Genomic DNA, 26,566 nt, shown 5'->3' on the forward strand with positions numbered 1-26,566 from the left:
CTCAGCTGTTACTGCCACATACTATGTTGACAAGCCATGGATGATGATCTAGCAAACATGTCAGGTCTGGTTGTGGCACAGTCACACCATGGCAGCCAGAGAGCACAGACAGACATGCACACCACAGGGTCAAACCCTGCTTGGTAGGTGAGAGGCCTGTGCTCAGGGGCTGAAGGAGCAAATACTCGGCTTTGCACCTGTTGTTTATGCTGCAGGGACAAACAACCCTGGAGCAAAGGAGGCTACAAGTCAGCCCTTCTGTAAATCTACCCACACCACATGGGTAACCAGCCCCTCCAGGCCAGCTGTGCAGTCAGTTCCACTGAGAAAAGGAGAAATCAGAAAAAACTTCATTTGTAAAAGGAGACAGATAAGGCCAGGCCCAAGGCCTCCCATGCTTACCATCCTGCCTTATTAGCCAGTGTCTTATCTAACCTCAGCTGTGATGGTACGGTGCTAAAGGAGCTATTCATTAGAGCCATGGTTCAGGAAATGCTTGGGAGTCTGTCCACCGTTTTTCCCAAGCAAGAGGCCTCGGCATCATCTGGCAAACAAGCACAAAAGATACAGAACTCTGTAATTGAATCTGTTTCCTATAAAGAGGTGTCTGGCCCTAGGTACATGGGCATCATGGTATATTATTAACAACTCATCTTAATGCACCTGATGATATGGTGTCACAACTGCTGTCCACAGGGGCTATTTATGACACCATGTAGGGTGCCCAGTGGCAGGATGCTGTAACAGTTGTCAGGTTCCTTAAGTTGACAGGGCCTCCAGGAGTTTCATGTACAGTGCCTTCACCCTCTCACAGGTCTGTAGTAACAGTTCCCCTAGCATCTGCGAGACACCAGCTCCACTTTTATGTAACTTGGAAGGGGGTCTCATAAAGCCTGAGGTGGGAGCTTACATCACATTACCTTAAGCCTGGTTTCTGGTAATGTTCTAGAGGGACTTAAAATGTTGGAGCAGGAAGTGCTGGGCTGCAGGACCATTCCCCCAGCACTTTTCAACCACACTAAATTTACTCAAACAAAAGGAAAGGCTGGTGTGATGGGGTGTTTACCCCACACCAGCCTCTGAAGGGGTTACGGTAGCTACATAAGCCAAGTAAGCACTTGGGCTGCATCTAGAGGAGGAGCCAGGGAACAATGAGAGCTAATTAAATGATGACGCTCACTCGGACTGGGCTGGTATAAAGCCAGGTAGCAGAGGGCAGAAAGGGGCTACGGAGAGGAGTTTGCAGTCACTCCCTCTGAGGTTATGGAGAGCATGGAGCTGTCCCAGAGGGCAGGCATACCCAGAGGAAGGTGGAGAAGGAGCTTGCTAGAGGCAACGTAGGAGGCAGTCCAGGACAACAGTAGCAAGGTGTGGGACAGCGCAGACCTTAGCCACTGGTTGTAAGGTCCCTGGGCTGGAACCAGGCGTAAAAGGTGGGCTCAGGTTCCCCTGCCAGCCACTGAGGAAGTGGCACCATTGATGGGCAGTGGATTGGAAGATTGCCTAGTACAGAGACCTTGGTACACAAACCTCCTTGGGAGGGGAAGATTACAGTGACCTGCCCAAAGGTCCAAGCCATGAAGAGGGATCTGGTGTGTCCCAAGACAGGCATAGTGAGCACCCGCAGGAAGGGCATCAGACTGGCAGAGCTAATCCCCAGCCAGCAGCACATGGAGCTGGGCCACAGCTACCACCCTGTGCTAGAGCCACAAAGGGGCTTAGTTTCAGCATTGCAACGCTTACCCTGCAGGTGCCCTGCTGCCTCATGGAATCTGCAGCCCTGAGTCAGATGCCCGGGTTCCTTGTACAAGACATGGAGCGAAACAGGTACCTAAGACTGGGACTCTCAGAGGGCAGCACACTGAGCCAGCCATGAGGTAATGCCAAGGTGAAGTGTTTGGTCTAAGCTCTGCCCTCAAAGGGAACTGGGCTCTGCTGGGAGAGGTGCCTATCTCCACTCAGGAATCTCAGCCATGAGCGCTCCTGAAGTCAGGGACCTGTGCCAGGGCAGTTCTTTCTTGCCAAAAAAAAAAAGGGGAGGTGCTAGTGTCCCCATTGCCTCTTCTACCACTAGTGGTGGGGGTCTAGCACTTCCCCAGGACATGGGTGACTGAGGCTCCCATTCCCCCTTGACCTGAGAGCAAATGGAATTTGATCCCATCTTCCATGTCACTGGTGTGCATTTGGTGGAAGGGCTCAGTCTCTCCTGTTGCAGTTCTTTCTTCCCCACTATATACCTATTATAGTCAGCAGAACATGGCCTTGAACTCGCTCTCCTGCATCCCAGGTGATGCCCTGACCACTAGCTTTAGTGATTTTCTCTCACCCAGGCCCAGTGAATAGTTCAGTCTGTTATGCAAAGTGGAACAGCTTCAAGAGGTGAGAGGGAGACATGCCCCAGAATGCCCCACAGCCCAATGGTTAGGGTACTCAGCTGGCTTCACATCCCTGCTCCTCAGGTAGAGGAGGGAACTGAACATGGCCCTTCCCCAGCCCAGGCATGGGCTCTACAACCTTGAGTATGCACTGTGTGTTATGGGGAGGGGGTGCACTGGCACCACCCGTGCCTATGTTTTGTGCAGGCCCCAATTGGGTAGGCATGCTCTAAGGTAACCTCTGAGCCTGCTTACCATATGACTACTGGGGGGGGAAGCTGATAGTCCTGGAAGCCACCAGGAGTGAGGCAATGTTTGATATCAAAGTATCCCACCACAGTAGCATTTAACTTCAAAAAGGGGAGCCACACAAAAAGAATCTAGGCCAATTCTATGCTACTCTCCTTGTGTCGGCAAGGGCCGTGTCCTCGCTTGTAGCGATACAGAGTGCAGTACACCATGGGTAGGTATCCTCCTGTAACTCACCACTACTCAGTGCAGAGTGGTTTGAGAAGTATTTGCAATGCCTCATGGGGCCAAAATAAGCTGCACAGGGGTGATTGGGAGCATGGGTTCAATTGCCTGTAATGCAATATTCTCCAGCCCATAATTTCATCTGCTTCCCATAATAGTTCACATCTCTTCAAAATCTCCACAAACCCACACATCCCTCCTCACTGGCTATCAGCTCTGACAGAAGCATGGAACCTGTACAGCTGTGCACTACTGTTATGAGCACAGGAAGGGCACCTGGTCCTGCAGTATTTGTAGAGATGCAAGAGGAGCTATGGGAAATGTGATTCCTTGGAGGCTAGATTGCTGTGGGCTATAAAAAGAAACACTTCAAGCTTGTTGGTGTTCTTAGAGCAGCTGGAGATGGTGAAGCACTAGTTCTGGGCGCAAGAAACAAGCACTGACTGGTGGGATCGCCTTGTAACACAGGTTTGGGATGCTGAGTAGTAGCTACTGAACTTTAAGATGTGCGAGGCCACATTCCTGGATCTCTGTGCTGAACCTGCTCCGCCCTCCCATGCAGGGACATCAAGATGAGATCTGCACTGACTGTTAAGCAGCAAGTGGTGATTGCACTGTGGAAACCTGCTATGTTAGATTGATTCCCAACTGACCAGTAGCAATTTGGAGTCAGAAATCCTCCACAGGGGCAGCTCTTGTGTAAGTGCTGAGGGCTATTAATCACCTCCTGCTATGCAGGATTGTGACTCTCGGCACTATGAGCAGCCAGATAAAAGGGCTATAAGAGCTCAAAGTGGAGATGTACAGCTCAGGGAGGCTGTGAAAGACCATTTGAATAGTGAGCCAGAGTAGTGTGTGTTGCTGCAGTATGCTCTACGTGAACTTTCTCTTTTCCAGCCCAGAATGAATCTTGTAGGAAGTGCTCTGTGTGTGTGTAGGAAATAGAGCATTGTCAATGTACTATTAATGTCTGAATATTGTTATAGGTTCTGTGACAAAATGAAGTACCAGGAAATCGGTGGGTGTCAGACCTGCTCAGCACCAGCCAGCATATATTGTGAACTAATAAAAATCAATTATGTTTCGCAAAGTGAAATTTTATTCTATGACAGAACAAGGCAAATGATAAAACATTTAGAACTTAGTTTATTAAGAAAACTGAACTTATGAAGGGGAAAGAGCAGTCATTTCTATTTCAGATGCACATACACCAACCCGGCTTCCACAAGTCAGTGCATGGACAGCTCTGATTGTCTTTCATGTTCCCTGGGGGCAGGAAGTGATAGTGCAGCAATTGCTCATGACACATGAAATGCTGGGAGGGGGGGTCACAACATTTGAGTTCTCCATGGGTTGCAGAGGGACGTGAGCATGGGATTCTTGGACCTGCCTGTCTACCAGAGTCTTCAGCATCTGTTTGCAGCCTGAGAAGCCCCGCTACGTCCTTGTGCATTCCCCTTTCTTTCTCCAGGCTGGCTGCAAGGGTGATCCTCCAGGCCCTGGTCTCATTCTCTGTTCCAGCACAGGTTTGCACGATCTCCTGGAACTTTCTCCCTTTCTCCTTACTCCTTTCTCCCACTCATCTGGGTTAGAAGCTTGGCAGGTGTGGAGAGGGAGACCCTCCACGCCACAATAGCATCAGCTGCAGCTACAACACACAGAAGTACTGTTGTCAGTGTATTCACAACAGAAATAAATTAAAACAAAACACCTTAGGATACTGAACTAACTCCCCTTGATCTGCAAACGTTATAAGCACTGCATCCTCACTTCTCCTTGGGATTGATACAGCATGGCATCACTCACAGCACCTGCCCTGCTGAGTACATTTATATAGAGCAATGAAACTCCATACTGGCACCAGTTTCCACAGATAGGAGTAAGTGTAGCCGCTCTCACTTCTGTAGGTGACAGAGGCAGAGAGCACAGCTACTGCTGGTATTCTGCTGCCCCCTGGACCCATATGCTGTTAGCTCATGTACTCCAATGGTGCCTGCTGAATTAGTTGCTGAGTGGCATGAGAGACTGTCCTACCACAGCAGAAGATATCAGGTTGGCCTCCCCAGAAACCTTTGGCAGAGAATTGCAGAGCACCTCCATGAAAGTGTCATTGAGTCTCTACAGAGGATTCACAGGACATCCCGATGCATGTAAACTGCTCCACATGGCCCCCTCTGCATAACTCCAGAGGGGAATGACAAGCAGAGAGCAACTCTACCTCTCTTGGTTGTACCACTACCTCTTCTAGCACAAGTGAAAGAGTAATTCAACAGATATGTCCTGCTACTTTGCGGGCTCTACCCTTGTAATTTCAAAGCAAACTGCACATTTACCAGAGGTTCCTTCCCCTGCATCAGGCTCACCTGTTGGGACTGGCAGGAGTGCACTGGAGTCAAACAGATCCTGGCTCACTGCACAGCTGGATCCCCGGTCACCTGTCCCCCATACTCCTCCGCCTCTTCCTTGTCCACTCCTTCCTCTTTGCTGTTCATGGTGAGGGCGTGTGCCTCCTCTGAAGTATCCATGGGGCTCCTGCAGGTGGTGGTGGGGTCTTCTCTGAGATTGGCATGCAGCTCAGCACTAGATGGATTGTTGGCCTCTTCAGCCTTCTGGTACCCCTGCTGCAGCTCCTTGGCTTTCACACAGCACTGCTGCCAGTCCCTCTTGTAGCCCTTCTCCCACATGCCCATAGCCATTTGCTCACAGAGGTCAACATTTCTATGGCTGGACTGGAGCTGTGCCTGCACAGCCTCTTCTCCCCACAGCCCCAGGAGATCCAACACCTCCTATGTACTCCAGGCAGGAGCGTGTCTGGAGCATATAGCTGGCATGGTCAGCTGGGCAGTTACACACAACAGTGGAGAGCTGCTTGGTGTGCTCACCAAGCCAGGCAACCAGGAAAAGGAATTTAAAGAAGTTGTGAGGCTTTAAAGGGGAGGGACAGCTTCCTGTCCACCTGACCCCTGGGCAGCAGAGTACACACTGGTGACCAGAGCTGTCAGTGTGGGACATCACCTGGAGGCCAGTAACAGTCAAAGTAAGTAACAGTGTCAACACTGACCCTCTGTCGACTTAACTACATCGAACTTGACTCTACGCCACTCAGGGAAGTGGTGTTATTAAATCGGTGTAGTGGAGCAGTTTCACCAGCAAGAGTGAAATTTAAGCATAGACACTTCCACAGCTAGGTTGATGTAAGCTGCCTTGCATTGACCTAATGGTCTGTGTAGACCAGACCCAAGTTAAACAGAAATTAAAAGGAACACAGTCACAAAGGTGAAATGCTTCAAGCTGTATGGATACTTTTAAAAACTATGATAACAGAGGCTCAAACTAAAGGTATTCCCCAAATAAAAACAGTGAGAGGACCAAAAAAAAGCCATCACTGCTAAACAGAGTATAAGAGATGGTCAGAGACAAAAAGTTGTCGTAAAAATTGGAAGTCAAATCCTACAGAAGAAAATAAAAAGGAGCATAAACTCTGGAAAGTCAGCTGTAAACATAATTACGGCAAGCTAAAAAAGAATTTGAAGAGCAACTAGCAAAAGACAAAAACTTTTTTTTGTTTGTTTTTTTTTAAAGTACCTCAGAAGCAGGACGCCTGCTAAACAACCAATTGGGCCACTGGACAGTCAAGAAGTTAAAGGAGCACTCATGGAAGATCAGGCCATTGTGGAGAAGCTAAATGAATTCTTAGAATTAGTCTTCACTGCAGAGGATGTGAGGGAGATTCCCACACCTAAGCCATGCTTTTCAGGTGAAAAAGTTGAGGAACTATCCCAGACTGAAGTGTCAGTAGAGAAGGTTTTGGAAGAAAGTGATAAACAGTAATAACTCACTAGGACCGGATGGAATTCACCCGAAGGGTCTGGAGAAAACTCGTATGAAACTGCAGTAGATCTACTAACTGTTGTATGTAACCTATTGCTTAAATCAGCTTCTGTACCAGATACCTGGCAGACAGCTAACCTAACTCTTATGTTTTTAAAAAGGCTCCACAGGCAATCCTGGCACTTACAGGTCAGTAGGGCTAACTTCAATACTAGGCAAACTGGTTGAAAGCTATAGTAAAGAACAGAATTATCAGACACGTAGATGAATGCTATATGTTGCGGAAGAGTCAACACGACTTTTGTCAAAGGAAATCATGCCACGCCAATCTATTAGAATTCTTTGAGGGTATCAACATGCACCTGGACAAGGGTGTTCCAGTAGACAGTGTACTTGGACTTACGGAAAGCCTTGAACAAGGTCCGTTACCAAAGGCTTTTAGGCAAAGCAAGCAGTCATGGGATAAGAGGGAAGGTCCTCTCATGCATCAGTAATAAATTACCTGTTATCACTCAAGATAGACCTTGGAGTCATCGAGGATAGCTCTCTGAAAACATCTGCTCAATATGCAGTGGTAGCAGTAAAAAAAAAAAAAAGCTAACAATGTTGGTAACCATTAGTAAAGGGATAGAAAATAAGACAGTAAACATCATGCCACTATATAAATCCATGATATGTCCACACCTTGAATACTGCAGGCAGTTCTGGTCGCCCTATCTCAAAAAAGATGTATTAGAATTATAAAAGGTAAAGAGAAGGGCAACAAAAATGACTAAGGGTATGGAACGGCTTCCATGCAAGGAGATATTAAAAAGACTGGGACTGTTCAGCTTAGAAAAGAGATGACTATGGGGAGAAATAGGATAGAGGCCTATAAAATCACAAATGGTGAAGAAAAAGTTATTTACCGCTTGTATAACACAAGAACCTGAGGTAATCTGATGACATTAATAGGTTTAAAACAAACATAAGGAAGTACTTCTTCCCACAATGCTGTGGAACCCATTGCCAGGGGATGTCATGAAGGGCAAAAGCATAACTGGGTTCAAAAAAAAGCATAAGTTCATGGAGGACAGGCCCATAACTGCCCTATTCTGGATGCTGGACTAGATGGACCGTTGGTCTGACGCAGTTTGGCCATTCTTATGAGATAAGTGGGGAAACACTTTGTTTAAGGATCCAGATGGGCTTAGGTATGTGTTAGCTAGGGGAAGCCGAGTTGAGTTTTGAGGATCTAGATTTTGGACTTTGGCACCTAAAGTGGCAGTTAGGTGGCTAAATGCCTTGGTGGATCTGGCCCTAGATGTTTGGGGCCTGCTGTTTATACTGTAGGCCCTGGCTTTACAAAGAGTGCAGCACTCACCACAGCTCCCAGAGTTTGAGAGACCAGCCCCACAGCAGTGAACTCAGAATCAGCAGGCCCTAGCCTCAAGGGAATTTCAGCATGCTTAGTTCTTCCAGAAAACATTTTAAACTGAGAAAGACACAACAAGGTAGGATGATAGCACTTCTCGTGTCAGGGGATACAGATACACCACTGCAGGGCATCTGAGTGCAGCAGAAATGCCAAGCAAAGGCTACAAACAAGTGAACTTTATGCTCTGGATGGTTCCCTGACCATACTGATCATCTCTCATCACCAGCTGCCATTACCAGCAAGTTTCCAGCCAATGGCAGTGAAGAGTGGTTAGCAGCAACTTCCGGCTCACTGGGCAAAGCAAACTTGGTCTCAGGCCAGTGCCTTACAGACAGCCACTTTGCTAAACCTCTTGGCTGAGGCTTCCTAGAATGGGCTTGGACACTGAGCTACCCTCCCCAGGTGAAAGAGGGATCCCTTAGCTCTGAGGGGGAAGCATAGGGGCCGCTCACTGCCAGACACCTTTGCAAGCATGAAATTTGCTTCATTTAACAAACTCGCTCTGTAAAGTTTCACCACCATTTATATGAGACGCAGTAATTTACATGTAAACACAGACGCCTGGGTGGTAAGGCACTTGGTGTGAGACCAGGCAAGGACACAAATCACCACTCAGATGGGCTCCAGCAGCCAGGCATTTCTGGGCTGTTTTTCCTTCAATCTTCTTGCCTAAGGAGCAGCTGATTCACAATGCACCCCAGGCACAGATGCAGCCTTACTGCAGACAAGTCCATTCCTCAGTGTGAGACTTTGTCAGCAGGACACCGCTCCTGGAAAGCTAAAACACGGACAGAAAGATCTGCCATTTCCCCAAACACATGGATGGCACAAGCGATGCTGAGACCGATCCCCTGGAGATACTAATGCTGCTGGGATTTCTCTGTTCAAAAATAGGCAGGTAAAAGGCACAGGACTTGGCTGTGAAGTGACCAGGTTTAGTGCTGGTTTCCTGCATTTAGAAACTATACTCCAATAAACCCAGAAGCACTGGCTCTGGGCCAGACAGGCTGGATAACCAAGTGAGGCTACCTCTGGAGCTGTGTATCCATTTTCTCAAGCAGGCAGTCTCTTTCCATGCACGGAATTGCACACGTGGCCTGGGGCATTATGGAAACAGCAGGAGGTTTTGTATCTTCTGCTGAAATACTGGGGATTTATTGGTCACTGCTGGAGGCAGGCTACAGGGGATGAGGATGCAATGGGCTGCCCTGGGACAGGAAGTACAGCTATTCCCATTCCTTAGGAAGCACTAAAAGAATGACATTGAAGAATACAGCAACTGGGGGGCATGGGGGGGGGGGCAGATTCTAAGGTGGGAAACATGCAGCCACTGAAGTGAGCTGCAGAGCAACAAGCAATCACAGGAAAGGATCTGGTGGGGTGGGGCTGAGGTGTGCCTAGAAGTACTCAGTGCCAGAAGGCAAGGAGCAAGCCAGCTGTGGATGCAGCAAGGGCACTTGTGCTCTCCTAAATCCAGCACAACAGGAACCACGACCTTTGTGAGTTGTGTGAGCCAAGCAAGGGGAAGTCTGGCCTGGGCTCCAGCACAATAATGGATCCTTCCCAATAAACCCCTGGGCACAATCATCCTAGTAGGGGGCCTGTTAACCCTCGAGCCTGTAGCATTAGGTCAGTTCTAGTGACAGCCCCAGTGCACAGCACATGGAGACGGGGAAGGAAGGAGGCAGTGACACGCTGTAGCCTTGCAGGAGGCCTTGTCTGAACAGACCTGAACTCCGTGTGCCAGGGTGAGCAGAGCTGCTTTCGCTGGGCAGGCAGGCACACAGGTGGCTCATTTATTACAGCTAGCCCAGTTCTCAGCCTGCACTACTCTCTACCACCACCACCATCTTAAACCAACTGCCATATGAACAGCAGTTACCTAGCGGTACCTGCCAACACTTCAGAGAGCCCAAGGGCACTGCACATACTTGGAAAATCTCCGTGGACGCCAAGAGCTCCAGCATGGCACTAAATGTGGCACCAATTCAGCAGGGTCAGAAAAATGGACCCGCAGATTTTTCCAAAGCCCACTGGCAGCTCCCCAGTGACCCAGACATTCACATTTATACAAGCACCATTTAAAATGAGACTATCATGTCTCCTCCTAGATTTAAAAAGATTTAAGAACTGCAGTTGTCCTCTGCCCTAGCTTGTGCAGAGAAGAGGCAGTGCAGGCAACAACTTAAAACATCATCTGGTTGCTGATGATTGCACCATCCCCAGCTGAACAGCTGCTGCACCCAGTCCATCATGTGCTCTTTTTGCCATTGAGCAGGCAAACATTCTGGTCCTTTTCATCCAATTTCAGGTGTGTCCGGCTGAATTGCTTAATCAGGGTCCCCGGTATCAACGCCACCATGGCTATGGCCAGTAGCTTAAGCAACGTGCCCCAGGAGAAAATGGCATCCAGGGAGGTGATCTGCGAGAGAATGGCACCCATCTGCACACAAATGAAGTTATAGGGGATCAGACCTGGAAGAGTCAGAGGGAGAAGCCTGTTACTAGACAACCATCCCTAGTGCCCTGGTCCATCTTCAGGATGGCTCCATTAGACACCCACAGATCCATACTGCTCAGAGATGGCATGCAGGGTACAGCATAACACACTGGTCAAAGGTCACATCTTCTCTGCAGCCAAGCGTGCTGACAAAGCGGAGAGCTGCACATGGTGGAATACAGCTCAGTGCCCCTGGAAGGGTCACTTTCGTTTGCTAGCACTACAGGGGACTAACCATTGTGAAGAAGGAGACAGGGACATAAGCAATGCCCCCTCTCTGCCCCTCCATCCTGGGGAAGCCTTTCTGGACAGGCTGCGCCCAGCCTCATCTAACACAGGTGGGGTCCTGTCACCGTGAATGCTCCACTCCCAGCTCCTGACACAGCCAAGTGGCCAACCTGGCTGCAGCAGTGCAGTGGGCAATCTGCATCATATATGCTGTACAGCACCTGGCAAGAGGACAGCACACATGGGGCTGGGGCCAGGGGTGAGTTTCTGCAGGGCCATTGTGTGGGTTTGTGCGAACAGGGGAGATTGTAGAAAACACTTGGATTGGACAGTTGAGCCACAATGCCATCTCCCAACACTCATTAAAAACCAATGGGCATCGGGACACCTGCCGACAGGAATAGCCATTTCACCCTGGGAAGAGGTAACAGTGTAAAGGCACGGACAGTAGCGAATCAGGAAACTAACACAGCCAAGTGACTGCTGCTGTGGGATCCTTAATGCTGAAATTCCTCAAGTGTAGCATGGTACGTTCTCAGGCCTGCTGGGTTCTAACAACAGCAAAGAGTAGGTTGGCTTTGATCCCTTCCTGAACACAGAGCCTGCTCGCCCCCAGCCCCAGCTCCTTACCGATAAGGACAGAGAAGAAGAACTGAGAAACTGGGATGTTCAGGATCGGAGATGCCAGGTTCAGAAACCAGTTTGGGGTCATGGGGAAAAGTCTCAGAAACAACAAGAAGAAAAATAAGCAGCTCCTGTTCTCCTCCACCTGCCATTGGACAAGAGAAACCAGATCAGCACTGCCACTGCCCATTACTGGCCAACTACTGCAGAGCCAAGACACCCAGTCTGACACAAGCAGAGGGTCAGGGCATCATTTCAATAAGCCATAAAGTAACATCAGCCCAGAATCAAAGCAAACCAGAGTAGCTTAGTACCATGGTACCCACATGCACCAGGATCAGCTGCACCCAGTGAAAGTACACGCTAAGCTGGGGCATGAAAGACCAATGGAAAAGGGGGCCATCACTGACAGACAGACATGATCTAAACAAACACTTACACAAGGGACAGCTGCACTCCCTGCATCTTACCCTGCTTTCCAGCAGCGCCATTCCACTAGTGAAAACTGGTTCCAAGGTCACTATGATGGGCAGTCCTTACAATTAAAAAGGCAGCCGGGTCACAGTGTGGAAGGGAAGGGTGAACATGCAACCTTAGCCCTGTCCCTTGAGCATCTCCTTAACAGTGTAAGTGCACCTTTTGCTGTGTCCAGGCACCAGCACTGGGAGAAAGCAGTTGGGTGTGATCAGCCAGACATTCTCCACACCTTCGGGGCTTGCTCCTGCCAACACTTACCTGACTGACTCCACTCCCGCTAGGAAACGCTCTGCCTGACAGCAGTGTTTTCAGGCTTGGGCCCTTAGTAACACGGCTGTCTGGAGCGTTCCCAGTGCTGTACATGGGCACTGATCAATTCTAACAGCACAATACAGCCTAAGGGAGGCATTGCACTTAGTGGCCAGACTTTGGAGGGGTTAAAAAGGACAAAAAAGGCCACAGCAAACCCCTCCTTCCTGTACCAGGCATCTGCTGCCCCATGCCCCTTGGAGCCTATCAACCCCCTTAGGCACTCGTCAGCTTGGCCAGCCACTACCCCATTCTCTGCTGACTCTTGGTGCTGCAGGCTAAGGAGGCACTGCCATTCCTGTGCAGACCCCTCAGGGCACAGTTCAAAGTAGCATTGGTCTCTCACCCCCCGGCCGGCACTCAGCCTCCAAGCTGCATTCTCCACAGCATTATGCTGCACTTAAAACCAGTCTAAAGCTCCTGTGCAGCAAATGTCTTCAATCAACCTACAGCAGCCTCTGCTCTGTTTAACAGACACAAGGCTAAGAGGGTTGGCTTAAAGCAGCTTCCAACCCTTGTAATGCCTTAGATCATTTTAAGGGTTTGTATCAATTTAAACTGCAAAACAAGAGCAGCCTCCCCATACGCTCCCAGAGAGACCTAGCGGGGGATGGCAGGTGGGTTGGACAGCAGGCATGGACAGGCGGGGCACCAAGTCAGGTGGTCCCTGGGCCAGAAGTGATTTTTAAATGTGAATACGGGAACTGAATCTATGACAAGTTTCTGTTCGCAGAATTCAGCCGTTCTTGCTCCAGAGCTCAGAGTACCCCACCCTTCCGAAGACTCCACTGCATTTTACTCTTGTCAGCTGTACTGCTCAAGCAGGGTTACGGCAGAACGAACTAGTATCTTCCTGGGCAAAGTTACTTCCCAAGTTCCAGCTAGTTACACCTGCCTTCAAAGAGGTTGCTAAGGAATCTCTGAAGGCCCAGTTTGGCCTGCTGGTGATGATCCATGAGAAAGCAGAGCCCAGCTTGACTCTCAGAACCCAGGGCGCGTTTACATTTGAAATGAGCAGAGAGAGACTGACACACAAACACGGAACCCCCTGGGGCCACTCTTCCAATTCCTTTTCAAAGCAAAGTGGGCTGACGTTAGAGGGCACTACCATGCAGGAGGCGTATCAGTCACATCCAAGGGATAACTGCTGTGGTTAGTTCTCCCTCTGAAAAGCCCATGCAGCTTACTTTCTGGGTCCACTGGACTGATTCCAAAGCCAAAAGGACAACAGCAGCCATGGTGGTAAGACACAGGGAACTAAAGAACAATAAATGCAGGCCCTGGGCTAAGAAGGAGCTGTAGGATCAAGGCTCAGCTCTGCTCCAGTCAGCCTGGGGGTTTGTCCCCATGCCCTGAGCAGAGGGGTTAGCAGCAGGGATCTCTTTACCTTTCTTTGCAGCATGGCCACTTTATCAGGAAACCAGTAGACTACAAACTGTTTCCCAAAGGCCCTGGAGAGCAGGTAACAGCAGGTGGCACCCACAGAAGTCAAAGCAGAGCACAGCAAGAGCCCGATCCATGGTCCAAACAGAGCCCCACCGAGGATATTCTGGTAGAACAAAAGCAGGGAGTGAGACCTTACGAATAAGAGACTGGACAAAAGTGTTCAGCAATGTGTACACAATCACAGTCAGCCCAACCCTCCTGTGGCCACATGGGTGGCTTGATGGGGACCCGGCCATCTCCTTTGCTCCCAAAGCTTCACTGCCTGTCCTGGACTTTCTTTATTAAAGCTCCAGAGAGAGGATCTCCCATCCAGACAAGGCAGAGAGTTTGAGGGCAGTGTCAGTCATTCCAAAGAGAGCTCTGTCACCTTTGCACAAGATGCCAGGCACATCTGGGGCAGGGAACCACCTAGCTCACTTATGGCCTCCGAGTGCCACCATAACACAAATGGTTAAAACCCACGGCTCATTCTAGAAGTTACACCAGTGCAGTCTCAGTCCTTGAGTCAGGGAGCTCAGATGCCTTATGGAGGAGACTCACTCAGTTCCTCCCTTGGCCCTTGAATTCCAGGGTTTGAAAGGCGCCTGGCTCAGGTAACCTAAAGCATTTGCACAGTGCAGCCAGCATCTTAGCAGAGGTTGTCTCATGGACGCCTCCCTTCCCATTTGTGATCACACAATAGGCCCAGGCCAACTACCACCTCTGCTGACATGGAATGGTAATAGTATGGGAATATTCAGGACTTATCTAAAGCTATTCAAGGTGGCAGAAACCAGGGTGAACCAGAACCATGTACATCAAGTAAAGTGTTTGAGCACCGCACAACAGTCTGATTGAAAACCAGCTCTACCCAAACTCAACCAGGCACACAGTAAGTGGATTACTAACAGATCGCTTCATGTAATCATTGGGTGGGATCCTACAGAGACTGGACTCAGCCCAAGGCTGTTCAATATTAATATTTTATCAACAATTTAGAGATGAATATAGAGTCACTGTAGATATTGTATATGGAAAAACTGGTTGTTTAGTAAATAATGAGGAGGGCAGGGGGGGTCATACAGAGCCAACAGGATCACTTGGTAAATTGGGTGCAATCAGAAACCATACCTTTGAATATGGCCAAACGTAAGGTCACATCTATAAACAAAGAATGTCAGCCACATGGCAAGTGAGACCATAGCCTGAAAACAGTGACTCTGAATAGGACTTAGAGGTCATTAAACTGAACATGAGATTCTGTGCAAAGCTTTGCCCCTTGGAGGTATAACCGGGGGGATAGAAAGGAGCAGGGATGAGCTTCTCCCTGTAGTGTTGCCACTAAACCTTGATGGTTCGCCCCCCCAGTGTTTTGTATCTACTGCTGGCTAGTAGGTCTAGTCCCCAGGCTAGGGCTGTGCAATGCATTTCTCAGACTCCCAGGGAGGAATCCTGTTCACCTGGAAGCAAGATAGGCCAGGACAGGGGGTTAAATGGTGACCCCAGTAAACGAGAGAGCCCAATGAATGGGCTAAGACCCAACGTCAAATCCCAGCATTGGAATGTCTGGTGAAGGAAAAGGAACAGAGTGCTAGAGAGCTGAGTGGGTGCATACCAGAAAGCTGGAGCCAGGGATGGCGAAGGACTGCTTGTAGAGGTAGGCAGCACAGAACAGCAGCAGCACATAGCTCTGGTGCTCTTGCTTATAATACTGTAGAAACTCTGCAAGCTCTCGCAGCTCCTCCAAGTCTGATGGGAACTTGAGTGACCTGAGAAGCAAGAGGGAGACCCAACTAAAATGAAAAATCCTTGACACGTCAAGTGCCTCTCAGACATATCCTGCACACATTAAAAAACGGACAGCCAAGGTCAAATATCTTCATCACATTTTACAAATGGGGAAACTGAGGCAGGTTAAGTTACTTCAGGTCAGAGAAACTCTGTGGCAAACTGTCTAGTGACCTAAGTTCCCTCTAAGCTGCATGGCCACTCAGCAGGCTATAAAGATCCATGCAGGTGTGCAGCCACAGGGGCCTGGAGAGGTGAGAGGTAGGAGATGGACAGGGAGGGGAGCAAGTTGGGGTTCGCAGGGCTGGGGGAGGGGAGAGGGATCCCAGCCCCAGCCCCAAAGCTGCCACAGCGAGAGAGGGGGGGGGGGAGTCCTCTCTCCCCACTGCAGCCTCGGGGCAGCCTGCACCTCAAACCCCTCATCCCTGGCCCCACCCCCAATTGAAGCCCTCACTCCAATCCTCTGCCCCAACCCTGAGCCCCCACACTCACCACCTGCCCCAGCCCTAAGCCCCCTCCTGTACCCCAAATCCCTCATTGCCAGCCCCACCCTAGAGCCTGCACCCCCAGCCAGAGCCCTCATGCCCCTGTACCTCATGCCCAACCCTCCGCCCTAGCCCTGAGCCCTTTCCAAACCCCAGAGCCTGCACCCCAACCCTGATCCCCCTCCCACTCTCTGAACCCTTTGGCCCCACCTCTGCCACAATCACCTCCATATTGGTGCACATAAAATTAACTCCACAGATGGATATAAAAAATTCGAGGGGAACATTGCTAGTGACTCAAGGACATTCTCATTTGAACTCTAGAGTTCTTATGAAATCCACCAGCAGGCTTTACACCAACATAGGCCTTTTCTAAATGTGAACAGCAATGCTATATTGCAGAGCAAGCTCCTGCTTTACCTATGCAGTGCAGTCACTTGGCTTGACAAACATTTCCATGACTGACCTTTGGTATTGCTCAGTGGACCCAGCCAGCCTGCACAGAACAAGCTGAAAGAGTCAGAACAAGAGAGCTTTCCCTACCAGGTCTTCAGCAAACTGAAAATTAACAGTACTGTTTGCATCCAGCCTGGAGCAATCATCGCCTACCCTGAAGCAGGATCGAAAACAGCATCCAGGGCATCACTAGATGGGACTGGAGCCAGTGCACAGATCACCATGCTGCGTGCAAGCAGCCGACACTCCTCACAGAGGAGGTGTTGGAGGCACCAGTGCCAGGATCTCTTGATCACCATGGCACTATCTCAGGTTGCTGCTGGCCCGACTCATACCACTGGCTGCACTCTGGATCCGGTGTTTGGGCTGAGTATGGAGCTAAGACAACTGGAGATTTTACCCATGGCAGGGACCGTCTGTTGCCTCCAGCGATTTGAGGTTGGGGCTAGGCACTTTGATGGCCCTTCCTCAGAGATTAATTGGACCTGGTCATTTCTTGTGGAAGAATATTGTTCACACCATTCTGCTAGCTGAATAGTACTGTATGATGATATTTTACCTTCCACTACTGGTTAAGTGCTGTGTGCATCTTCCTTATTGGTTTCCACCTCACAGGTCATCATGGTTTACATCTTTCCTCTGGCAACTAATGGAGAAAGCTCAAGTGGCAGAAATCTCATACTGAATTGGACAAATTGCTTCATAACACATCTTGAAATCTCATGCTGCGGGTGTGCAAAAGTTTTTTTGCTTCCACTACTGTATCCATTAAGAGTATGTTTACACAACCCACCAGATCGGCAGGCAGCAATCAATCCAGCGGGGGTCGATTTATCGTGTCTAGACTAGACACGATAAATCGACTCCTGAGTGCTTTCCCATCAACTCCTGTACTACACCGCTGGGAGAGGAGCAGGCAGAGTTCACAGGGAGTGGCAGTAGTAAGTAGGTTTAAGTACATTAACTTCAGCTATGTTATTCATGTAGCTGAAGGTGCCTAACTTAGATTGATCCCCCCAGTGTAGACCAGGTCTAAGTCTCAATCAGATGATTTATGCTGATGAATGAATGAACAGGAAACAGCTGTTATTCAGTAAGCAACAAAATTCCAACACACCAAGCAGATTCTGACGGAACCACCTGCTTCTGTGGCTGCAGTGATTTCTGGAGAGTTCCAACGGAGACAATTCACTGTTTGATGTTACAGACTCAAACTTTAAGGTCAGAAGCAAAGCCCGGAGCTGGAGCACGGACCAGCAGGTTTATGCCTGGAGCTGGAGCGGAGCAATTCAAATATCTGATTGCTCCAAATCACTGGTCAGATGGGACCATTATGATCTTCTAGTCTGACCTCCTGCACAACGCAGGCCACAGTCTCACCCACCCACTCCTGTAACAAACCCATACCCATGTCTGAGTTATTGAAGTCCTCAACTTGTGCTTTAAAGACTTCAAGGTGCAGAGAATCCTCCAACAAGCAACATGTGCCCCATGATCCAGAGGGAGGCAAAAAAAACCCAGGGCCTCTGCCAATCAGCCCTGGAGGAAAATTCCTTCCCAACCCCAAATAAGGCGATCAGAAAAACCCTGAGCATGTGGACAAGACTCACCAGCCAGACACCCAAGAAAGGGTAGGATCTGAGTTATTACAAAGAATTCTATCTGGTGTCCCATCACAGGCCATTGGGCATATTTATCGCTAATAGTCAAAGATCAATTAATTGCCAAAATTAGGCTATCCCATCATACCATCCCCTTCTATAAACTTATCAAGCTTAGTCTTGAAGTCAGATATGTCTTTTGCCTCCACTGCTCCCCTTGGAAGGCTGTTCCAGAACTTCACTCCTCTGATGGTTAGAAACCTTTGTCTAATTTCAAGTCTAAACTTCCTGATGGCCAGTTTATATCCATTTGTTCTTGCGTCCACATTGGTACTGAGCTTAAATAACTCCTCTCTCTCCCTGGTATTTATTCCTCTGAAAACCAAAAAGGAAAGCCTATTATCATTCCACAAATAAGCATTGTCAGAGCTTACAGTTCACTAATGAAACTACCAATTTTATACCCAGAGTAGCCACAAGAATTAGACCTCTTTCTCCAGGCGTCAACAATTAGGCAAGAGCTTGACACTGTGCATACTCATACCTAATAAAGTTAAAGCAAAATAATTGCATAATTAAATCGTCACTTCAATCCATAGTAACAACTAGAAGGAGAACTTAAATAAACAAACTCCTCCCTCTTCCATAACAGCAAGTTTCCAAATGAATTTGTGTAACTTTTGACTAGTTAGGACTACATTTAGTAAAAGCAACTCAAATTCTCCAATCAGTAGCCTTTCTGTGTTACGAACAACCAATCGTCTTACATATGTAGAAGATCTCTCTTAAAACATTCAGATTCGACATGGGTTTCCATTCTTTGATCATTATAGTAGCCCTCTTCGTGTACCTGTTGGTTGAATATCTGTCTTAAACAAGGAGACCAGACCTGCACACAAATCCAGATGGGTCTCACCAGTGCCTTGTATAAGTTAACACTTCCTTATCTCTACTGGAATACTTGACTGAATGCATCCCAAACGCATAGCCTTTTTTATGCGCATATCACATCGGCGGCTCATAGTCATCATTCCTGTGATCAACTCAATATTCTGATTCCTTCCTCCCTCTTCTGTTGCTTCCAAGTGATACGTCCTCAGTTTATAAACAAAAATTTTTGTTATAAATCCTAATGCATGACAATGCACTTTTCAACTATTAAGATTCATCTATTACTATTACTCCCAGTTTACAAGGTATCCAGATCTTCCATAGGATATCCCAGTCTTTCTCTGTACTGGCAATAACCTCCAGCTTCGTGTCACCGCAAACTATTAGTGCTTCCCCTTTTTTGCCAAGGTCACGTAAATAAAAAGATTCAATAAGATGGTCCCAAAACCGGATCCCTGAGCAACTCCACATATAACCTCCTTCCAGCTTGACAGTTCACCTTTCAGTATCACCCGCCTGAGCTCCCCTTCAACTAGTTCCTTATCCACCTTTCAGTTTTCAATATTGATCCCATCTTTTCCAATTTAGCTAATAATTCCCCATGTGGAACCGTATCAATGCCTACTGAAACTCGAAGTAAATTAGATCCACTGCGTTTCCTTCTCTAAAAAATCGTTACCTCTCAAAAGAAGGAGAAAATCAGGTTGGTTTGGCACAATCTACTTTTTGAAAAACCATGTTGTATTTTTTCCCATATTCCACTGACCTCAATGTCTTTAAACTACTTTTTTCTCCCAAAATTTTTTCAAGACCTTGCTTACTACAGATGTCAAACTAACAGGCCTATAGTTAACGATCACTTTTTTTTTTTTCCTTTCTTAAAAATAGGAACTATTAGCAATTCTCCAGTCATAACTACAACCCCTGAATTTACAGATTCACTAAATTCTTGTTAATGGCTTGCAATTTCATGTGCCAGTTCCTTAATATCTCTTGGATGAAGATTACCTGGACCCCCCGATTTAGTCCCATTTACTCTGTGAGTTTGGCTTTCTCGCTGGATGTGGTAAACTACTCCATAATCCTCTTTCCCATTTGTCATCCTACCATTATCCCTAACGCCTCATTAAAGACTGAGCAAAGTATTTTGTTAGATATTGGGCCATGCCTAAATTATCTTAAACCTCCACTCCATCCTCAGTGTAGCGGTCCACTTCTCTTTCTTGTTTCTTCTTATTTATATGGCTCTAAAACCTTTAACTATTGGTTTTAATTCCTTTTCAAGGTCAACTCTACATGCTTTTGGCCTTCTCACTTATCCTTACATATCTGACCTCAATAGATAACTTTCCTGCTGATCCCTCCCATCTTCCACTCCTGGAGGCTTCTGCTTTTTCTAATCACCTCTCTGAGAATGCTACTCATCCAGCTTGGTCTACATGTTAAGACAGCCAAACTCGTTCAGTCACAAGGCTGTGGATCACTGTCGTTCTAAATCAATCTACTCTGGACTAGCAACCGACTGACCGGGGAAGACCAGCAAGTGACCCCTTGTCCGTTGTTGTCTAAAACACCCATAAAGCAACACAGTTAAAAGATAGTGCATCTACTACTCACAGTATCAAAGTGCATATAGGAACAAATTATTGTCAAACCACACAAAGTCTGCAGTGTTATCATATTTGTTCCTTGGGGAAACTCGTTACAGAGAAAGATAAAATGAGCTTAACAGATAGACACACCCATTCTTAGATACAATGGCCTGAATCGTCTCAGAGCCTCATGTTGACCTGGCTGATATAAGTAGATTAATTGGGGGGGGGGGGGGGGGGTTAATATTTCATTTAACATCTTTGTAAAAACAAAAATAAACCTGATTTGAAAAAACTTGAATGTTTAACAAATTCAAAAATCAATAATTTCGTTGAAATATATTTGTTTGCTGTTGAAAGAAAAATACCCGAATACAAACTGCTGCTTCTTAGTTAAATAAACAATTTAATATGCATCGGTGAATGTTCCTCCTCCCTCCTAATACAGCATGGCAAGAAAATCCTCCAAATATTAATGATTAACCTGTTGAACTGGAAATAGTTCACCTCCCAATGACTTCATAAATATCTGCTTCAATTACCTTTGGTAAATGAAATAACCAATCATTCATTTTCTAATATAGCTGTAAAACTAATCTGAAAAGTTTTCAAAATAAATCACTTTTTTTAAATGTATAGTGGGTACCTTCTAAAAATGAAACCTACATCTGTCTCTGAGTTGTGACGAATATGTATTAAGGTTAGAACAACCAACAAGAATGCACTTTTATGTAGAAATCCATGATTAAATTGAGTCTTCCTAACCAGTGATTTAAAACAAATTGATTTAAATCAAATTCACCCTGCTCAGAGGAGTTTTCACTGCGTGCACGCACATGTTTTTCACTTGCCATGCTCCACATCAGCATTCTACCCTTAACAGTCAGACACCTCTTCACACCTTATTAGCAAAACAACATTAAGCTAAAAAGAGTAACTGGTCAGTACAAGTCATCTGGTTTCATGAGCAGGTCTTCAACAGGGTCAGATCCTCAACTGGTATGAATTGTCCTTGCTCCACTGACCTCAGTTGAGCTATGACAATTTGCACCACTGAGGTACTGCCCCAAAGAGCACAGGGGTCTGGAGAACACACTCAGGTAACACATAGCAAATGGTATGTTAGAATCCACAGTTAAATGATGCAGTGAGAGCTTGGACCTGTGGGTAGGGTAGGCTGTTGCTTGCTTTTACTTGTTTTCTGGGTGGTAATTCCTGGTTTTGGGACAACAATGGGCTCAAATCTGGCCAAACCTTTGTTAGGCAGAGCTAAAAATCGAAAGGAATCCCAACTAGAGATGAATGGCACGTGTTTAGGCTTTGGTGCTTGCTGTAAAAACAGGTAGTTTGACTGAGAGTTACATGGCCTTGGACCTGCCTACTTGAGCAGTCACTCTCCCAGGACCATAGTGCCACAGTGCAGAGAAGCAGAAGGCCCTTTGTTTCAGAGGAGACACGAGCAGGGTATTCTCTATGAGGGTCCTCTGCTTTGGAATTTACTCTTCCTAGGTGTCATATGGTCCAAATGTGTTCCCTTCAGTGCACATTTCACAGCCCATCTTTTTACAGGAGCTTTTGGAAAGGGGTACACTACCTGAGGGCTGCTATTTCAGAAGCACGATATTTTCTTTATACAGTGCTGCTGTAAGGGCTAGGCCTGGTCTACACTTAAAAGGTCAACACAGCTAAGTAGGCAACATGTGGAAAAAAAAAAAAAACAAAAAAAATCAAACCCTTGAATGCCATAGTTATGCCAACCCAGCCCCCAATGCAAACACATCTATATCAATAGAAGACTACTGCCATCATCAGGGATGTAGCAGTCTTAGGCCACGTCTAGACTACGTGCCGTATTGGCGTGTTAAAATCGATTGCTCGGGGATCGATATATCGCGTCTAATCTAGACGGGATATACTGATCCCTGAGCGCGCTTATATCGATTCCGGAACTCCACCAACCCCAACGGAGTTCCGGAATCGACATGGCGAGCCGCGGACATCGATCCCGCCGGTGAGGACGGGTGAGTAAATCGATTTTAGAATATTCGACTTCAGCTACGTTATTCACGTAGCTGAAATTGCGTATCTAACATCGATTTTACCCCGTAGTGTAGACCAGCCCTCACACCGACAGAAAAACCTGCAGGTGTAGGTTGCATCTATGCTATGGGGTTATGACGGCATAGTTACAGCAACCTAGCTATGCAGGTAGAGTCTCTGTAGTACAGACATACCAGTAGTCAGCTATTGCTGGTGCAAAATGGAATTTACAGGAGCACTTGCCTTTTTGCTATTTGTTGTTTTAAAGAAATATCAAGAACACCTACAGCTTTGGAGAGGGACCTCTCTTGCTACAATATAAATCAAAGGGATAAAAAACAAAACGTCTTCCAAATCCTAGCAGTCAGGATAGGTGAAGGATCCTAGGAGGATATGTCAAGCCAAAGATGACCAGCACCAATGTCATTAGTTTCAAAGCTCCTCAAAGATCTGATTTCACACTGATTTGCTATGGCTAAACATAGCTCAGAACATGCAACACCACATTTCTATGGATTTCACACCCTGCAAAGAACATCACATGGTGGGGATATTTTTAGGCTACCACCCTATATTTGCAGGCCAACAAAAATCCAATATTTCATTCATTCATCCTGAACATCACCCTCAGTCAAAATCAGATAGAGAAAACTCTTGTGACTCTGGAATCATTTAAAATCTTTTCACACAGGGAAAAAGGGCATTCATCTGAGAGCTGCCATTTCCCATTGCAAAATATGCACATACATTAGATCGCAACAGTCATTCTCCTCCGGGCTTTTCTCCAGGACACCCCAAGGCATCACAGCATTCCTTCAGCAAAGCACATTTCCCACCATGCCGCCATCCTGCAAATTCTGTCTGCGAGGCAGGGGTGAAAGTAACGTACTTTCAGGGGGATGGGGGGTTGGAGGCCTCATCTGGAAGAGGTGTGGCCTCTCAAGATTTAAAGGCCCTGGGGAACCAGCTGTGGCTGGGAGACTCAGAGCCTTTAAATCAGCCAGGGGCTCCCAGTTGCAGAGGTGGCTGGGAGGCTCAGGGGTGGCTGGGAGCCCCCCGGGGCTCAGGGGCAAACTAAAAGGCCTGGGGCTCTGGCAGCCAGGGGGAAACCGAGCTTTGCAGGGCTGGGGCAGGGATTTAAAGGGCCCAGAGCTCCTGCTGCTGAGGGAAGCCTGGAGCCCTTTAAATCCTGGCCCAAGCCCGGCCACTAGAGCCATGGCCGGGATTCAAAGGGCTCTGGCCTGCCTGCAGCAGCAGGAGCTTTGAGCCCTTTAAATCCTCACCCCAGCCCGGCGGCCGGAGCTGTGGCCAGGTTCAAAGGGCTCTGGGCTGCCCGCAGCCACGGGCAGCCCAGAGCCCTTTCAATCCCCACCGTGGAAGTCAATGCGGTCCAGCACGGCTTACTGGCTCTTGCCGGTATGCCGGACCGGACCGGCTTACTTTCACCTCTGACGGTATGTATGTGTATGTGTATGAATGTGTCACAAACAATGCAGCTGCAGACTGCCACTGACCAGCAGCAACCCCAGCAACCCGCCCCTGTGGGCTGCTGCCTGCAGAGAGCCAGCAGGTGCCACTGCGCTGGCTCTGCCAGGGAGTAAGTAACCAAGGCAAAAACCACAGCCAGCCAGGGAGGGAGCGGGGGGAGGGGAAGTCAGGGTGAATGAAGGACAACTAGAATAGCCTTCATGAAATATACAAGATATTTAGAGAAAGTTTTGTCAATTTCAGCCTCTGCACTCAGGACAAAACAAAAAGATCTGAGATTGCACCCGATGTCCTAAGGACATTTCAGGTGTTTAAATCAATACAGAAAGAGGGTGGATTGGAATGAAAACTACCTTTTCTTTCAAAGGAGGCACAATAATTTTCCTGAATATCCAGTTTTCCCCTCCAATCCCTTTGTGGTTTTGTCTATGGGGGCTATTTGCTTTCCCTGTAAATCTTTAGTTGCTTTAGCAAAATTGCTTTGCCCAAAATAAACCCTAATCATCATGACACATCTTTCCACCATGTTCTCCATGTTTTTTGTGTGTTTTTTTTAAACAGTAACATTTCAAAGAGGCTCTCCAAGCAGTTTGGACATCACAACCATGATCCTCTGCTGGGGAGGGAATGGGATAGATTTGAACTTGGAAATGGTTCCTGATTTTGATTGTGTTTAGGAGATCCCCTCATCCCGGGGGCAAAAAAGAACTGCCCCTGCCATAGTCGCAAACACCTAACAACAACTGAGAGTGAAATTAACAAGGATGCCAGAAATGGCTCCTAACTCTGGGCACTGAACTGCACAGGGAACAGCTGAGTTTAAACTGTTCTTTTGCAGGCAGCAGTAGCAGGCATCTCAGCCAGTCTCCCTACTGTAAGCTAGGACCTAGAGGAAAACCTCTGGTGGGGCGTGGGGGGGGGAAATGGGGAGGAATGCAAAGCCTTGTCTGCAGCCTGGCTGAAGGAGAGGGAGGGAGCAGAGAAGAGAAACCAATGTGACATTGAGTTTTTCACTTCCACCTGCTTTTATTAGCTCAGGATTTAAGCTGTGCAGCCAAATGCTTGTATTTGTAGTGTATATTAGTACTGGAGAGATCCCCTCATCCCCTGGTGCAAGAAAGGACTGCCCCTGCCATGGTCAAACACACCTTCCCCTCGACCCCCTCCCCCCAGCTACTGTGAATGAAAGTAACAAGCATGCCAGAAGCCACTCCTAACCCCCGGGGGCTGAACCATCAGGGAACAGCTGAATTTAAACTATTCTTAAGCAGGCTTCTCCCGTCCTCCCTCAGTCTCCTTTTGTTACCGGGCCTCCCTACAGGCTGGTACCCACTTACTTTCACCTCTACTGCAGGGTGACAGACAGATGAAAGGAGAGTCGAAGCCTTTCTTCGAAAGCGGGTCCAGGATGCTAGCACAGTGGGCTGCAGGTGCAGTAAAGCCCTGGGTGGCCCGGCCTGTTGGCCAACGTGCTCCCAGATCTCCAGCACCCCGCCTGCAGGCCCAGACTTTTGCTCCACACCCTGGGCACTGGCAGCACCACGGGCCTGGGGAGCCAGTCCCCGCGATGCTCGCGCCCAGTTCCGGTGACCCAGGGGTCCCGGCTCACAGCTAGAGCTGCGCCGTCAGACGCACCCCAGGCCTGGCCCGGGGGGAGATGTGAGCGGCTCCCGCAGCAGTGAGGAGCCGCTTTCCCGGGCCAGAGGAGACAGGACAGGAACCGAGTCGAGTCGGGTCGGGCCGGGCCAGGCCGGGCGGAGGTGGGGGGGTGGCTGGGCCCGGGCTGTCACCCACCTGCCGGCCCCGAGCGGGCCCCCCGGGCTCAGCCGCGCCGACAGCAGGTAGAGGCCGCAAGAAGCGGCCCCGAGCAGCATCAGGAAACCGCCGAGCGGCCGCATCCCGCCGCAGGAGCCAGGAGCGCAGGTACCGGCGGGCGGGCGATCACGTGACCGACCTGCGGCTGGCCCGACGGAGCCACGTGACATGAGCCGGCCGCTGCTGCCGCTACTAACATGCGCGCCCTGCTGAGGCCTCGCTCGCTGGCGTGAGAGCGATTGGCTCCCGAGGCCCGAGGCCCCGCCCCGGGTATCCGCGGGGGTTCCGGGCCAGCGGGGCGGGGGTTCGTAGATCTCCGGGCTTGGCTCATCGTGAGCCTGTGCGGCAGCAGCCGCCGGGAGCGTGGGCGGGATTTTTGCTTCGGAGTGTCCTGCGCTGCGCTGCGCTGCGCCTCACTGAACTCGGCAAGGCGGGAGTGAGACTCGCGCTCCGCTTGGCGCGGTCACTGGGAACTCCGGCCCAGACCCGCGCAGGCTTGCAGGGCCTCCCCGCCCAGCTGGCTATCCGCCTCATAAGCGTATCTTATGTTGAACTTAAATAGACCACATAGACAAAGGGTGAAAGAAAGAAAAGATTCTTATTCTCGTTTTATGTTTGCCATAATAATTTGTCATAGGCATGTGCCTGTGCTGCAGTTGTACCCCCAAACACTGCTACCCCCCAAGCTGTCAGAGAAACATTTCCTTTTTTCCCGACATATATGGAATTATTGCCCTGGGATGAACAATA

General features: G+C 48.5%; 1 protein-coding gene across 1 annotated transcript; it reads right to left on the minus strand.

Annotated features, from left to right (window-relative positions):
• Positions 1-3,930: 3,930 nt before the first annotated feature.
• Positions 3,931-25,951, minus strand: TMEM41A (transmembrane protein 41A). The gene is made up of 6 exons (XM_032763599.2): positions 25,796-25,951; positions 15,276-15,429; positions 13,623-13,784; positions 11,456-11,594; positions 5,213-10,572; positions 3,931-4,497 (listed from the first exon to the last, which is right to left on the minus strand). Exons 1-5 carry the CDS (start codon positions 25,897-25,899, stop codon positions 10,349-10,351), a joined length of 783 nt encoding a protein of 260 aa, XP_032619490.1. The 5' UTR covers positions 25,900-25,951; the 3' UTR covers positions 3,931-4,497; positions 5,213-10,348.
• Between the last annotated feature and the right edge of the window lie 615 nt (positions 25,952-26,566).

Source organism: Chelonoidis abingdonii, chromosome 8 (assembly GCF_003597395.2).
Source record: "Chelonoidis abingdonii isolate Lonesome George chromosome 8, CheloAbing_2.0, whole genome shotgun sequence".
NCBI classification, from domain to species: Eukaryota; Metazoa; Chordata; order Testudines; family Testudinidae; genus Chelonoidis; species Chelonoidis abingdonii.